The sequence below is a fragment of the Cavia porcellus genome, unplaced genomic scaffold, assembly GCF_034190915.1.
Source record: "Cavia porcellus strain 051 isolate PalLab524CR breed Dunkin Hartley unplaced genomic scaffold, mCavPor4.1 scaffold_14, whole genome shotgun sequence".
NCBI classification, from domain to species: Eukaryota; Metazoa; Chordata; class Mammalia; order Rodentia; family Caviidae; genus Cavia; species Cavia porcellus.
The window spans coordinates 76,306,021-76,322,926 of record NW_026947497.1 but is presented as its reverse complement, the minus strand read 5'-3'; the positions used below and the strand labels follow the sequence as shown (position 1 = coordinate 76,322,926).

The 16,906-nt window shown below is 44.4% G+C and overlaps 1 protein-coding gene across 2 annotated transcripts; it reads right to left on the bottom strand.

Moving 5' to 3' along the window:
* Window positions 1-4,284: 4,284 nt before the first annotated feature.
* Cep19 (centrosomal protein 19) lies at window positions 4,285-16,889 on the bottom strand. 2 transcript variants are annotated; one of them, XM_005006893.4, is made up of 3 exons: window positions 16,609-16,889; window positions 6,444-6,643; window positions 4,285-5,563 (listed from the first exon to the last, which is right to left on the bottom strand). In XM_005006893.4, exons 2-3 carry the CDS (start codon window positions 6,568-6,570, stop codon window positions 5,205-5,207), a joined length of 486 nt encoding a protein of 161 aa, XP_005006950.1. In that variant the 5' UTR covers window positions 6,571-6,643; window positions 16,609-16,889; the 3' UTR covers window positions 4,285-5,204. The 2 variants fall into 2 exon arrangements, with proteins under 2 accessions (XP_005006950.1, XP_003477152.2); XM_003477104.5 differs by having other exon boundaries at window positions 6,444-6,640.
* Window positions 16,890-16,906: the final 17 nt, after the last annotated feature.

Genomic DNA, 16,906 nt, shown 5'->3' with positions numbered 1-16,906 from the left:
TGTGATTTGATGGTTTGTGCCGAGAAGTCTGCTGTAATTCTGATGGGTGTTCCCTTGTAAGTGATCTGTTTCTTGTCTCTGACGGCTTTTAATATTCTGTTCTTATATTGGATTTCTGGTATTTTGATTATTATATGCCTGGGTGTTGCTCTGTTTGGGTTGTAGGTAGCTGGGGTCCCGTATGCCTCATACATCTGAGTATCTTTACCTTTTGCTAAATTAGGAAAATTCTCTTGGATTATTTCTGTGAGTAGCTTTTGTAGTTCATTTGTGTCCCTACCTCTTCTTTTATGTTCTTAATTCATAAGTTATAGATCCTCTTATCATCTTCTAGTCTTTGTATTATTGCTGTTTGTTTCTTTGTTATTTTTAAGAAGTTTTTCATTTCATGCTCCCATATTACAAATCTGCCCTCCAGTTCAGATAATCTATCCTTAGTTTCTTTCAAGCTGTTATGCCAGTTTTTGATAGAGTTTTTAGTTTCCTGGTAATCTCTTTGAACCTGCTTCACGTATTCTATGCTTTCTCTATTTTCTCCATCAAACAATTCTCCCCTCTTTTTCTGTTCTTCCATTCCACCATCTGTTTTTTCTTGGGTGGTGCTTAGCATTTCTCTAACTATTCTGCTTATTTCTAGCTTCAGGTCATTAGTAACTTCATTCCTAAACTCATCTATGAGGCTCTGGAGATAGTGCTTTATGTCTATTGGTGCCGTGTCTGCTATTGCCTGTTTCTCAGGATTGGGGGCTGAGGGGCCTTTCTTGTTGCTCCCTCTTCCCATATTTTTTGTTCCTTATATATGCAAGCGTATATAGGAGGCCCAGCTTCCTTCCCTGTTGGCCACAGTCTGATTGAATTGCGCTGGCTAGGTGTTCCCGTCCACTGCAGCGCACCAGGGAGTTACAGACCAGGCAGCCTATGCGGGGCCGCCCCTCCAGGTCTCCTTCAGGCACTGGGACCTGGGCTGTGCTAGCCTACTGGGCCTCAGCCAGCAGCGTCATGTAGGCTAGGCACTGCTCACCAGTCCCGCTTCAGAGAGGGATATGTGACTGAAGTCACTACAGCGCCTTGTTCCGGCGAGTCTGCCTGGTCCCAGAATGTCCTCTGTTGGAGCCTCCTAGATTGTGGAAGAGTCCCAGTTTCTCTGACTCACCGCAGGTCGATGCACGGCTCCCCGCCCATCCTGCTCTCAACTCGGTTCACCGATTCCCTTCTCAGAGCTTTCACGAGTTTGTCTTCCTGCCAAGCCAATTGAGACGCAGCTGCGCCGACAGGAAACCCAAATCTCGATTCCATGCTGAGGCTTTATCTGTTCCTGTTATAGCACCAGGATTGCATTCCCAGTTGGTTTCTCTCAGCCCAGTTTGTTCTTGGGTCAGCAGGGCATATCTCCTCTCTTGCTTAGGATTCCTCACTCCACACCATTCCTGGATTCTAAGCTGGGTCTCTCAGAGAGCCTCCATAGCTGCTGCTATCTGTCCGCCATGTTCTCCCAGAAGCTGGGGCAATTTTTTAAAATTTTTTGGTACCAGGGATCAAACTCATGACCTCACACTTGCCAGGCCGGCACTTGTGCCATTGGAGCCATGTAATTGAGAAATGTTTAATAGCATTAAGAACAGATTCCTTGGCTCTGATTAAAATTTCCTTCTCAGTAGAGGCCTAGGGTAATCTTGCTACCCCAAATCAAGGCTGCAATAAATAAGGTCAAAGGTGATCAGGCAGATAGCCCTGATGGAAAGTGGTAAACCATTGAAAGAACTTCACAGCCATAAAAGCTAAAAATAACCCACAAGATAAAAAAAAAAACAAAAACAAAAACAAAAAAAACAAAAAACAAAAAACAAAAAACCTTTCATGGAGACAGGGTCTCCTGCTGTGCACCCCAAATTGGTCTTGAGCTTGCCGTCATCCTCTTGCCTCAACCTCCCAAGTGCTATAGGATTGCAGGCCTGTGCCACCACACCTGGATAGCAAGCTAAAATGTTCGAGCTTGATCAACCACCAAAGCTCTCTTCTTATAAACTTAGCCATAGGAGTTCTCTAGTTAATTTTTGAGAGGGGAATCTTTTTTAGACAGCAACCCCTGTATTCTCAATTTTTGTTTGACTCTTACAATCCTGTCTTTACCTGCAGTGAACGCATCCACCCTCGGCCTTCCATGGGAAGAAGGTCCTCTGCTTATGTCCCATTGCCATGCGAACTGCGCACTCTTTCCTCTCACTTTGCCCCAGTCTCATTCCGGGGCCCTGGCTCTGCCTGGTCCACTACAGCAGACTGAAATCCTTAATCTCTACCTGTCTCTGGCATCTCAGCTGGCCATAACAATCTTTTGTCTTGCGTTTCCCTTTCTCTTAAAGATGTTCCTTTTCAAACATCCTGGGGAGTTTCCACAGGGTAAATACTCAAAAGGAAAGTTTACTGTGGCCTTGGGAGTGACTCAGGGACAGAGTGCTTGCCTAGAAAGCAGAGGACCCTAGCTTCAAACTTCATTCCTCCAAGAAAAAAATAATAAGTGTTTATTGAATGTTATTCTGTCCCTTATCCAGGCCTTTCCTTTCCTTTCTTCTTTTTTCTTTCTTTCCTTTCCTTTCCTTCCTTTCTCTTTCCTTTTTCTTGTGGTAGTGGTGATTAAGCGTAGGGCCTTTGCACTGAGCTACATCCACAACTCTTTATAAAATCTTTTGTTTTTATTTTGAAACAGTGTCTTAATATGTAGTTCAGGCTGGTCTTCAATTCATTATGTGATGTAGGCCGGTCTTGAACTCATGGCAATTCTGCTTCGGCTCCTGAAAAAAAGTCTTTTTTGTTAAATTGCCCAGGCTAGACTTGAGTTTCCAGTTCTGTCTCAGCCTCCCAGACTGCTGTAGCTGTGTCCCAGTTCACCCAGGTTTCAGTCTTTTTCAGTCCCCACCTCAGGTGCTTTCAAGACAGCTTTACACAGACTTTGGCTTCTCTTGCTCCCTCTTAAGATTTACGGTTAGCAGACATTGATTCAGTTCCCTATTTCCTACTTTAAAATTTTTTGAAGACCTCAGTAAATACCATCAAATTTACCTATTTTTAAGTGAATACATCAATAGTTTTTTTAGTGAACTTACAGAATGGTGCAAACATTCTGTAAATAGGTTTTAGAGTATTTCCATCATTTAAAAATACCTCCCATACTCATTCACTATCAATTCTCACCTCAGCCAATGCTACTAGTCTGCTTTCTGTCTATGGAGTTTTGATTTTAAAAAATTCAGCTGGGTGTGGTGGCACACACCTGTAATTTGCTGCACTCTGGAGGCTGAGGCAGGAGGATCACCATGAGTCCCAGGCTGACCTGTGCTACAAAGTGAGTTTAACACCAGCATGGACTGCACAGCAAAACCCTGCCTCAAAAAGACAAAAAAAAAACAACCCAAACAAACCAGCAAGGACATTTCAACTGATAAGAGCTAAGTCACGTATCTGTTAATTGAATAAGTCAAGTGTTTTCCTATTTATTTATTTTAAAAATTTATTTATTTATTTTGGTACTGGGGATCGAACTCATAACCTTGAGCTTGCCAGACAGGTGCTTATGCCACTGAGCTAAATCCCTGGTCCTTCATGTTTTTTAAATTAATTAAATAATTAATTTTGAGACAGGATCTTGGTATGCAGTTCAGGTTAGCCTTGAACCCACTACAGAACCCAAGGTAGCTTCAAACTCACAGTGATCTTCCTGCCTCAGCATCCTGAGTGCTGGGATTACTGGTGTTACCATGTCTTCTTGTTTTACTATGGAAACTTATTACATATGTTGAGACTGTTGTATATGCTGCTATTTCCCCAGATTCTAAAATAGTATGGGCTCAAGATATCATAGGTGCTTATTAAGACTGAATAATAAATGAATGAAACTTTATGGAGAACAACATAATAATAGCTATTACAATTTAGAACGAACACAACTATTGATTTTCTTTAGGACTTTATCCAATAGATATTTTATGTGTGTGCAAAACAGAGAACGTACAAGGTTATTTGTTGTAATATTGTTTGCAATAGTGACAAGAAAAAATTACCAAATTTCAATTTCTAAAATATATCACCTACATGTACACAATGGAATAAATCAGATTCTATGCAGACAGGGAAGGATCTCTTATTCTGAAAACTCTTTTGCTACTTTTGGCACAATGTATGAGACGTGGGTACCCCAAGGCTCTGGCAGTATCAGTATCTCAACACAAATGATACATTTCAGTGAAGTGTTTAATACTAAGGAGGATAAAGATAAATAGGTAGAAAGAATGAATTATTTGTGCAGTTTTATTTAATGAATGTTAATTTCCTTGTAAAAAACATAGGATTTCTTCCAATTAAATAACATTCTAGACAGAACAAATGCATCTGTGCACAGATACGCATGTCATACAAAGATCCTTCATACCTCCAAATTTCATGCACAAACTGGCAGTCCTACCATTTATGAATTATGGGTGGATTTCCTGTTTGACAAGCCAACCTCTCATCTATGGGAAGAGGTTTTGGGTTTCAGAATGGCTCTAGTGTGCATTTCCTGATCCAAGGGGTGAAACTCCCTGTTGTTCATAACATGATTGTCCACTGGTGGCTACAGCGCTCTTTGCAGGGGGTCTTTCACACCAGAGTCAAACACAGATACAGACACACACACACACATACACGGGATAACTCCCCGATCTCATCAAACTATAATTTGCTCACTATTCCTCAAAAAGAATTTCTATTTCTTGTCATTCTACCATTTTCCCTCTTTTTCTCATTGTTCTCATATGGAATCCTACACAGCTTCTAGCCAAAGACTATCATTGTTGGGCCAGGCAAAACCCCGCCTCATCTCTCTCCTAACAGGAAGTCTTCCCTGACTATTTCACCCGTTAGTAACCTGAACTCTGACCTTCTTTGGCCTTTATCCAGCATTGGCCTCTAACCCTTTTTGCTGCTCCGAAGTGTGAATTAGCTTGCACAAGTTTTCTGAGTGACTGTCCCTTAGTCTGCAGACCCATTACTGGCAGACTCCTATCCTGTTTTTCCTATATTTCTTGTGCACCTACATAGTAGGTATAAATGTGTTGGTTTTAAAACCCAACCTATACATTGAAGGTTCTTTACAGATTTTCCTAGACTCAGTGGACGCTGTGTGTAGGAACGGGGACGCTCTGTTGGCGCAGCAGGGTGAGAGTGTGGCATCAGAACTCATCAGCTGACTCAGTATCCCAGCCGCAGGACTGCAGTTCATCCTGTGTGAACTCAACCTCGATGTCATAAACGAAATCTGGATCGTCCTTCTTCTTCTGATTTTTCTCAAAGAGTTCATCCATGATGCTCTTCCTTTTGGCAAGCTCCTTGTCATCTAATTTGTTCAAGTCTTCCTCGGGATCAATGGTTGTTTCCTGCTGAATTTGTTCCATTGTTGCTGCCAGACTCTGTCCACATAAGTGACCGCGGAGAAGAGTGAACAACTTCTCTAGCTGCTTTGGGGATACCTGTTCCAGGTAACTTTTGTGGCGTGGATTATTCTTTAATTGTTCAGCAGCTCTGGTGCAATCTAAGAGGGAGGAAAAAAACCCGTCTCTCTACTGCATATATCATGAACATCACAACTACTGCACCACAAACCACTATGAGATCAGAACCGAACAAAAAGCTCTGAGTTCTGAAATCATATCTTAATGATTGCAAAGTGACTAAAAGGCTTTAATGTAATGAATTACTTTATATATATTTTTTGGTACCAGGAATTGAATGCAGGACCTTACACTTTGCTAGGCAAGTGCTGTGCCACAGAGCTACATCCCTGGCCCAGAATAAATTATTTTCTAGAATTATTCCTTGTAATAAATTGAGCTTGAGTGTGGAGGTGGAAGGGTGAATACATTTTTTGACTTCTGTAACTTAAAATCACTTGAGATGCCAAAAGCTTTCAACTAAAGAAAATGTGAATTAAAAATGACAGTATAGCTTTAGGTAGCAGTGGCGGTACTAATAAAATATCGAGATTATAAATGAGGGTAATACATTCGGGACCCTTCCTGTCTCTCAGGAGCTACTGCTGTTCCCCATTCCTTTTCTTTGATAAAATTTCCTACTTTAAAACAATTATAAATTTAAAAATATGGAGGTAGAGACAGGAATTAATATTATTGAATAATATCCTTTAATCTATAACAATCCTCTGAGGATTAAATTATCAATTATCAAACTGGAAAAAAGATGATCCATACTCTTTGTGCCTTAGGAAACTGAAATTCATTAACAGTATATAATTTGGTGGGGCCCTGGGTCCAGACTCTGACAGTCATAATTTGATCTGTGAGAGTCACAGATTGGTGAGCCCTGAAAGCCATGTCCCTACATTGCAGGAGACGGTGCCTATTAGGTGACTCAGAGAATATTTCCGATACAAGGCAAGATAAAACACGAGTTACCTGAGAACTTAGAAAAGTTTCGGACAGGCATGATACGCTGGCGATTCTTCCCCTTGACTTCATTCTCATAAATTAAGATAATAGCTGGAGGCTGGAATCTAATTCCACATTTCTTGGCAGTGTACATCGTTCTCACATATATTTTAGGATGAATCAGAGGAAATCCGATGCAAATGTGTCAGTTGCATAGTAACTTCCTGCTGAAGAGGAAAAAAAGAAAAAATAATACCTAGGTATCGGGCAAATCGCTTTTCCTCTCCTCTTGCTCCCCAGCAGGGCTGGTTGTCGTCTAGTTCTAGAAATGCACAGTTGGCCTGGGAAGTGCAGTACTTGAAGGCCGGGAAGTTAAGCTAGGTTTGTTGGGTCTTTCAGACTCTGGTTCCTTGAACAATGTAGGGTTGTTGCTCACAGGTAAGCCTGGTAGTACAATTCTAATTTTAGTATGTGTTGCTGAAGCCAGTACTGTGTAATGCAGTTTGATTTTAGTGTACTGTACTTACTGAAGACTGAAAGAACCTGATTTAGCACAAGGACTGATGTATGGCATCTTCTCTATTTTTTTTTTTTTTTTGTCTTTTTTTTGAGACAAGGTCTTGCGCCATGCAGTTCAGGCTGGCCTTGAGCTCACTTTGTAGCCCAGGCTGGTCTCCAACTCACAACAATCCTCCCACCTCAGCCTCCCAGTGCTGGGATTACAGGCATGAGCCATCACGCCCAGTTGGCATCTTCTCTATCAATTAAGGAAGTATATATCAAATGTCCTGGTCTGTATCAAAGAACTATTGGATTTTTAACTTTAAACATTTTGTCCTGAGAGGGTCACCAGACCAGATGTCTCCCTTGTATTTTCTTGATTATTTTATTCATTAAGAGGGTATTTTTGGTAATTACTGGTTTAAACATCTACTTCCCTTCTAGTCTATATGGGGAGCAAATCTACTTTTTTTTTTTACCACAATCTCTCAGCAAGATATATGGAATGTGATAAGCAGTGCATGCATACTTGTTTAAGGCTATGTATTAATATTTAAACACAGGTCCTGTATATCAGCTATATACAATCTAGAAGTCTGGTCCAAAATGCAGACTTAACCTAGGCATGTTGGCATATTCCTTTAATCTATGCTATCTGGAAGGCTGAGGCAGAAGGATTGCAAATTCAAGGCCAGACTGGACAATTTAGGGGGACCTTATTAAAAGAAAAAAAAATAGAAAGAAAAGGGTAGCTCAGTGGCAGAGTTCTTGCCTAGTATGCATAAGGAACTGGGTTTAATCTCTATTACCGGAGGAGTGGAGGGTAAAGGCAGATCTGATAGAGAATCAACCTGTCTGTGCAAGACAGTAATGTTTATGTTTTACATGGCTTTTGTTACAACTTGTTTGTCTTACTATGTATTTTTCCTGTTACAAAAAACACTGTGCTTTGCAGATTACATATTTTCCTTTTTCTCCTTTCTTCTCTATCCTCAGAGCCAAACTACATTTAATTATAGGAATTGCTTTCAATGTGTCTATGACAGGCTTAGGAAGATTTGCAAATGTCAAAAGTATTGGCATAGGGTGATGTCACTATCAGCCTCATTTTGTTGTTTTGTTGGAGAATCACTATAGGAACATAGTTTTAAAAAATTTTAGCTGGACATGTTGGCATATGCCTGTAATCCTGCACTCTGGAGGCTGAGGCCAGCCTGGGCTATATAGTGAGTTCCAGACCAGCCTCAATTACATAGTAAGTCCCTGTCTCAAAAAAACAAGAAAAAAAATTAAGAGTAATTAGACACAAGCATTATGGAAAACTAGGGTCAAGGGCAGAAGAAAACATCATCCAGCCTTTTTCTAGGCATAGTTTTATAAATTATAGAGTATTGGCATATCATTCATTGTTGGGAGCCGCAGCCCCGAGCCCGGTCGCCTCACTTGGCGGACGTGAGGCCTGTAGTAAAGAGTAAAGCCTGAGGTAGATTACCCCTCCCATCGAGCACGTTAGTTTCCTGCTTACCGCGTAAGCAACCCGCTCAACAATATAGTCTGCCTGGCAACTGATGATGTTAGCCAATCAGCTTGCCTTGCTTACTTTAACATGATTGGACACTGTATCCGTATATATACTGGTGCCACCCCTGGGGGGGAAGAGGAAGCCCGGTAGAAGCCCGGAAGTAGAAGCCCAAAAGGAGCCGCGGAGAGCGGACCGGTAGAGGCTTCGGAGCGAAGCCCAGAAGGAGCCTCGGGGAGCGGACCAGAGGAGGCTTCGGCTGGGAGCGATCCCAGGGCAGGCTGTACGGAGAAGGAAAATAAAAGAAAAGGTTGTCCACTGCCAGACTTTGTCGTGTGTCCTTCCTGCCGGCCGGGAGCGGACATCGACATTTGGAGGCCCGCCCGGGGACTGATCACCCCCGAGACGTGGAAGTGGACAACGCTCCAGTACAGAGCTGCGAGACAGGTGAGTTGGGGATAAGCCTGGGCTCTGGGTGGCGCGCACCTACAGGGCTTTTAGACTCCCCTCAGGCTCACGCGTAAGTGGCGGATTCCTTGGGCCTCACGCGGTGAGTAACATATTAAAAGATGGGAAACATGCTAGGTAGCAACACTAAGAGCGAGGGTGGTTGTGGAGAAAGCTCTCAAGAGCTTACAAAAGTACGCAGGGTATTTGAGCAGGCCCAGTCAGGGAGCTCCCGAGAGGGGCCCGTCAAGGGGAACAAAGATGCTAAGGAGGAGGACGGGGCTCTAGCCTCGGAGTCGTCTGACTCCGAGGACGAGGGAAAGTTGAATGGCAAGGAGGCCAAAGAGACCAGCTGTCAGGAGCCCAAGTCGCTCGATAAGGAGTCACAGGGTTCTTTTCCAGCGTTGCGCCGCGAATTGCGCTCTGCTCAACCTGGTCTGCGGAGGAGTAGAGAGCTCCTGAGCGCTCCCCGGCGCAAGAGGGAGGCGATCCCTCGCCACGAGGCGGCCGCCTGGGAGCTCCCTCCCCTTTCGCCAGAACAGGAAGTGATGCACGGGCCCCCATTTTCCGCCCAATCACGGCCGCCGTCTTATGCTCCGCCGCCGGCGGGTCGGTATTTTTACAGGCGGCTTTGGCAGGGGGGACGCTTGTCTCATGAGGTACATCCACCTGGGATAGATAGTGGCCCCTACGGGATATTTCCTGTACAAGTAGCTATGGGCCAGGGACGCAATGTATGGGAGCCTTTTGAGATAAAGCAGATTAGAGAACTTAAAAATGCAGTTACAACCTTTGGGCCGACTGCGCCTTACACCATTGCCATGCTGGAGAATCTGTCTTCTGGGCCCCTCACCCCCGAGGACTGGATTCAGCTGGCAAAGGCGTGTCTGCCCTCGGGTAGTTACCTGGATTGGCGAGCCTGGTACGCAGAGTTCTCTGCAGAGCAGGCTGAGAGAAACGCCAATCGGGGAAACCGGGGGTGGAACAAGGAAATGCTTATGGGAGAAGGTCGGCACGCTGATGATCAGACTCAATTCCCCGGCGCTGTCTATGAACAAATCAATGCCATAGGGCTCCGCGCCTGGAAGCAGATAAGTGGTGCCGGAACAGCCTCCTTGTGTCTTTCAAAAATAATTCAGGGTACCACAGAGCCATTTGTTGACTTTGTGGCCCGAATGCAAGATGCTGCCGATAAGATATTTTCTGATCCGGGAGTGGCTCGACCGCTGGTAAGGCAGCTGATTTTTGAGCAATGTACAAAGGAGTGCAAGGCAGCGATAGCTCCTCATAAGAACAAGGACCTCAACGCCTGGATTAGGATATGCAGAGAGATAGGGGGGCCGCTCTCCAACTCGGGAGTGGCTGCTCTCCTGGCCGCGGCTGTACAGCAGAGGGGACCTCGCGGGTTAGAAGGGGAATGTAAGGCTAAAGGGTGTTTTGCCTGCGGGGAGCCAGGACACATTAAACGTCATTGCCCAAACAATACAGATGCTAGGCCTCGCCCTAGGAATGAAGAACCATATGTTTGTGGGCGATGCAAGAGGGGATCACACAAAGCTGAGGAGTGTAGGTCGGTCTTTGATGCTCAGGGCAACCGTATTTGTGGACGAGATGTTAGAGGGCCAAAAAACGGCCAGAGGGGGCCCCCTTCACAGGCGGGCCCCCGCCCCAGAGACAGGACAGCTCAGGATGGCAGCCTTCAACAAGGGCCACCCCTGGGTCAGCAGGTGTGGACCTCAGTGTCGCCTCCAGACTTATACAGAAGGTCACCATTAGGACGGATGGCGTTAGGACCCTAAATGACATGCAAAAGCTATTGGGAGACATTAATTGGATTAGGCCATATTTACATATACCAAATTCAGATCTCAAACCCCTGTTCGACCTTCTAAAGGGAGACCCAGATATAGCCTCCCACAGGAGGCTCACTCCTGAGGCAAGAGCTGCCTTACAGAGAGTGGAGGAAGCCTTAGGTGGGGCTACCTTACACAGAATTGAACCAGGGCGACCCTTTGATGTCTGTTTGCTACAGACTAGTCTACAGCCCACAGCGGTGATTTGGCAGAAAGGACCATTACTGTGGATACACCCTAAGGTCTCACCTGCAAAAGTCATAGAGCATTACCCGGAGGCAGTCGCTTCATTGGCCCTTGAAGCGCATGATAGAGCTGTCCAACATTTTGGCTCAGGACCACAAGCCATCCAAGTACCCTATACCGCCAGCCAGATCAAGACCCTGGCTGCCTGCATAGATACTTGGGCCATTCTGAGATGTGTTTTCCATGGGGATATAAACAATCAATACCCTAAAGACCCTATCTTGTCATTTGTCACTCAGCACCCTATAATTTTTCCAAAGGTTACTGCCTCTGAGCCATTAGTCCCAGCAACTACAATATACACAGATGGCTCCAAGACGGGGATAGGCGCCTATGTGATCCTAGGCAAGCCCCCGGTTACCATACAATTTGAACCAGATCAGCCTCAGGTGGTGGAACTGCAGATCGTTAAAATGATTCTTGAATGGTTCTCAGAAGCCATTAACATTGTCTCCGATTCTAGGTATGTGGTCAATGCTATGCAAGTGCTTGAGACTGCCGGTTTAATTAGATCCACTTCCACAGTGGCTGGGCTGTTCCTGTCTATCCAGACATTGCTTCAGAACAGACACCATAAGGTCTTCACCACCCACATAAGAGCACATACATCCCTGCCAGGGCCCATGGCACAGGGGAATGCGGCTGCTGATACTGCCACTCGCCCGTTATGGATTTTTACCTTACTAACACCAATCGAGCGAGCCCGTGCCTTCCATGATAAGTTTCATGTCAATGCCAGGACACTAGCAAACCATTTCCATGTTTCCAGAGCAGATGCACGAGATATCGTGCGACTATGTGACTCCTGTGCCACATACAAACCTGCCATACCGATGGGAGTAAACCCTCGAGGTTTGATCCCTGGTGATGTTTGGCAGATGGACATCACACATATACAGGAGTTTGGGACTCTTAAATATGTTCATGTTTCCACAGACACCTGTTCTCACGTCATATTTGCAACAGCAGAAACAGGTGAAAAAGTGTCTAATGTGATCAATCATTGCCTGGCAGCTTGGGCCGCATGGGGCAAACCAAAAATATTAAAAACTGATAATGGACCAGCCTATATAGGCAAAGCCTTCAATGAGTTCTGCAAAATGATGGAGGTTCAATTAAAACATGGTATCCCATACAATCCCCAAAGTCAAGGAATCATTGAAAGGGCTCATAGAAGCCTCAAAGAAATTTTACAAAAACAAAAAGGGGGAGTAGGCCAAGGCCTGGCCCCAAAGGCACGATTATCCATGGCACTATTCACACACAATTTTTTAAATTTAAATAATGATAATTGCTCCCCAGCCGTGGAGCACTGCAACCCTTCCCCCAACCATAAAGGGTGGGTGAAGTGGAAAGATGTCCTGACAGGACAATGGATGGGCCCGGATCCAGTGGTCAGCTGGAACTGAGGCGCGGTTTGTGTTTTCCCACAGGAATCGGGACGAGAACCACTGTGGGTACCGGAGAGACTGACACGGGCGACAAAGCCCTCGACTGAAGATCAGACCTGCCCTACCGGAGATCCATCACAGACCAACCAACAAGATGAATAGAAATAGCGGTAGCCCGAAATGGACAAGAAGATCCTCAGGCATATGCATGGCTCGCTCGCCTAGCCTACGACCGAGTCTAGGGACGGTGAGCTTCCCACACTCCTCCTCTAAAAAATTATGACATAGCTGGGTAGGAGAGTCAATGACGGGTAAGAGCGTACTCCCCCGGTGCGACTCAACCTAAGCCAGGCCCTACCCCATCCTGCACGTAAGCCGCTGGACTGTTAGATGCTGCCCAGGTCTAAATTTCTCTCCGAGGGGATTTCTTTACGGAGAGGAAATGAGTGCAAGCTTGTGTGCATCCAGGTTCCGTCCAGTTTGTGCCTGGCCCTAGAAAAAGGACGAGGGCCTCAGGGCCTTGGCAGACCATGGGACGGCCGACCAGGGTCTAAGCCAAGGACCTACGGTGGGCCTACGCATAGGGCATAAGCCTCTGCACCCAGTCCAGAAAGGGCTACGATGCGCACATTCATAAAAAATAAAAAAGGGGGAGATGTTGGGAGCCGCAGCCCCGAGCCCGGTCGCCTCACTTGGCGGACGTGAGGCCTGTAGTAAAGAGTGAAGCCTGAGGTAGATTACCCCTCCCATCGAGCACGTTAGTTTCCTGCTTACCGCGTAAGCAACCCGCTCAACAATATAGTCTGCCTGGCAACTGATGATGTTAGCCAATCAGCTTGCCTTGCTTACTTTAACATGATTGGACACTGTATCCGTATATATACTGGTGCCACCCCTGGGGGGGAAGAGGAAGCCCGGTAGAAGCCCGGAAGTAGAAGCCCAAAAGGAGCCGCGGAGAGCGGACCGGTAGAGGCTTCGGAGCGAGGCCCAGAAGGAGCCGCGGGGAGCGGACCAGAGGAGGCTTCGGCTGGGAGCGATCCCAGGGCAGGCTGTACGGAGAAGGAAAATAAAAGAAAAGGTTGTCCACTGCCAGACTTTGTCGTGTGTCCTTCCTGCCGGCCGGGAGCGGACATCGACAATTCATACTGTTTCCTGACTTATAAAAGCTAGCTCACATGAATTCATCATTAAATATTTTACTAATATGTAGTTTTAATCTGATTTCCAAGTGGATTTGTCTCACAGATATACCATAATCTATATTATCAATTCTTTTTTTTTTTGATACTGGGGATCAAATTCACAACTTTGCACCTGCCAGGAAGGTGCTGTGCCACTGAGCCATATCCCTGGCCTTATATTATCAGTTGTTATTGTTGGGTATGAGAATCTTTACTCTGAGAAAGTCATGGTGTGGTGGCACATGCTTGTAATCCCAGCACTGGAGAGCTGAGGCAGGAGGATTGTTGTGAGTTTGAGGACTCACAGTGCAGTGTTTCTTACAGCTGGACTACATAGTGAGTTCAAGGCCAGCTTGGATTATACAGTGAAACCCAGTCTCAAGAAACAAACAAACAAACAAACAAACAACAAAGTTAGTCATAAGAATGACTTTTTCCATATGAATTATCAAAGCTGAATCAAGAAGATATAAAAATCCTAAATAACTCAATATCAATAAATGAAATAAAAGATGTAATTAAAAACCTGTCACCAAAGAAGAGCCCAGGCCCTGATGGATTCTTGGTTGAATTGTACAAGAAATTTAGAGAAGACCTAACACCACTACTTCTCAAACTCTTTAATGAAATTGAAAGGGAAGCAATACTCTCAAATTCATTCCTGAAAGCAAGCATTACCCTGATACCCAAACCACAGAAGGATCCAACTAAGAAAGAGAATTATAGACCAATTTCCCTAAATGACCACTGATGCAAAAATTCTCAGTAAGACACCGGCAGACAGAATGCAGCAAATCATCAAGAAAATTACACAGCATAACCAAGTGGGATTTATCCCTGGGATGCAGGGATGGCTCAGGATATGTAAATCAATAAATGCAATATACCATATTAACAGAGCCAAAGATAAAAATCATATCATCATCGCAATAGATGCAGAAAAAGCTTTTGACAAAGTCCAGCACCCACTCATGATAAAAACTCTACAAAAAATAGATGGTGTTTATCTCAATCTGCTAAAAGCCATGTATGACAAACCAACAGCCAACGTCATACTAAATGGACAAAATCTCAAAACTACCTCTCAGCTGGATGTGCTGGCTCATGCTATAATCCCAGTACTCAAGAGGCTGAGGTGGGAGGATCATTGCGAGTTCAAGACCAGCCGGGGCTATAAAGTGAGCTCAAGGCCAGCCTGCATAGCAAGACCCTGTCTCAAAAAGACCAAAAAACAAAGCAAAACAAAACAAAAAACCAACTATCTCTCTAAAATCAGGAATAAGACAAGGACGTTCACTGTCTCCACTCTTATTCAACACAGTCCTAGAAACTTTAGCTGGAGCTGTTAGACAGGAGGAAGAAATAAAAGGAATAAAGATAGGAAAGGAAGAAGTTAAACTATCATTATTTGCAGATGACATGATGCTCTACATAGAAGACCCCAAAAACTCCACCAAAAGACTACTAGATTTAATGAGCAAATTCAGTAACATAGCTAGATACAAAGTCAACACTTAAAAATCATTAGCCTTCCTGTAAATAAATAAATAAACTCACTGAAAGAGAAACATGGGAAACAACACCTTTCATAATAGCAGCCAAAAAAATGAAATACCTAGGAGTCAATCTAACAAGTGATGTATAAGATCTCTACATTGGGGGGCTGGGGATTTAGCTCAGCGGCACAAGCACCTGCCTTGTAAGCAGGCAGTCGTGAGTTTGATCCCCAGTACTGATAAAAAGGAAAAAGACAAAAAAAAAAATTCTCTACATTGAAAACTAAAGTACTCTGAAAAAGAAGATTGAAGAGGATGTTAGAAAATGAAGAGATACCTCGTGATGTTGGGTAAGAAGAACCAATATGGTGAAAATGATCACACTTCCAAGACTGTTATACAGATTCAATGGAATTCCAATCAAAATCCCAATAGCATATCTCACAGAATTAGAGAAAACAATCCTAAAATTCATCTGGAACCAGAAGAGACCTAGAATAGGAAAGGCAATCTTGGGTAACAGGGACAAGACAAGACAGAGGGAGAAGAGGATGGTAAATTCGAGCCCAGCCTTGGCAACTTAGCAATTTACAATTTTATTCTCAAAATGAAAAATGAAAAAGGGTTGGGGATGTAGATTGGTGGGAAAATTTTGGGTTCACTTTTTAACACCAAACCAAACCAAACCAAACCAAACCAAACCAAACCAAACACTACACTGTGAAATTACTATAATCTACCTTTGATTTGATGCAGTGGTCAAATACTGCTCCCATTCCATCTCACTAAAATTTGATTTCATAGACTTTCTATGGGATCCTACTGAGCACAATATAAACTCAGCATTCAAGCAAGTGGACATTCTTGTGAATGATGCATGCAATCAATTCTAGGTAACGTTTTTTTAACCTTAGATTTTTTTTTAAATTTAACTTTTATTTTTACTAGTGTTTGCACTCTAGAAAATCATTCCATGAGGTTGCTGCAACAATAAGTACTACTAACAAATATTATTGTCCTCCATCTTATCCCTCTCCATAGGTTGCCACCAGTTTCAATTCTTTTATGCACTACCCCCCAAATTTATCTTCCTGTTTCTTAATGACATGCTTACACTGCTATTTTCAGTTTGAGACAGACACACACTCTCTCCTCTTCTCTTTGAGACATCCGCCCTAGAGCGCTGTTCTGTTCCAGTCTGCACTGCGTGCTCTCTAGATCTGCTTATCGAGTCCGTTCAGTTCAGGACCAGGGACGGCATATTTAACCTAATTTTTTTCCGACGTGAATACGTTCCTGCCCAGCGATCAGAGACTGTCAATATCTCAATAATGGCCGCCCATAGTCCCCACATCATCTAATGGGTACGGATTTCTCAATGAGTAGATGATCTTTTCTTTCTTTCTTTTTTTGTCTTTTTCATTTTTATCGGTACCAGGGATCGAACTCCAGACCGCCTGCTTGCAAGGCAGGTGCTTAGCCGCTGAGCTAAATCCCCAGCCCCAGATGATCTTTTCTTTACGTCCTCACCGTGCAGGAATAAATTTCTTTCACTTACTCAAACACAGAAAGTGCATCTTCTGCAGGCCGACGTCTAAACCTCCAAAAAACGGTTGTTTCCACCCAACTGCACTGCACACAGGAGCACTTAAATAGACTTCGACGCCTGCGGGGACAGTCACAACCTGCTGACGTGACGATGGGATGGAGCACCGGTGGTGGACGAGGAGTCCGCTGGGACTGCTGCAAACTGTCTTCCGGTACTACTAGCTTGGCAAAATTACAGAAGGGCGCGCGCTGTCGTTCCCATAGCAACAACCCGGAAGTGCGTCACGCCGCTTGAGACGCTTATCTGC

Bases quoted from the DNA above. Each gene is read 5' to 3' on its own strand.
- Cep19 (XM_005006893.4), bottom strand. From the start codon at position 6,570: ATGTACACTGCCAAGAAATGTGGAATTAGATTCCAGCCTCCAGCTATT. The intron at 5,564-6,443 runs GTAACTCGTGTT...CCTCCCTCTTAG, and splicing joins AAACTTTTCTAAGTTCTCAG to ATTGCACCAGAGCTGCTGAA.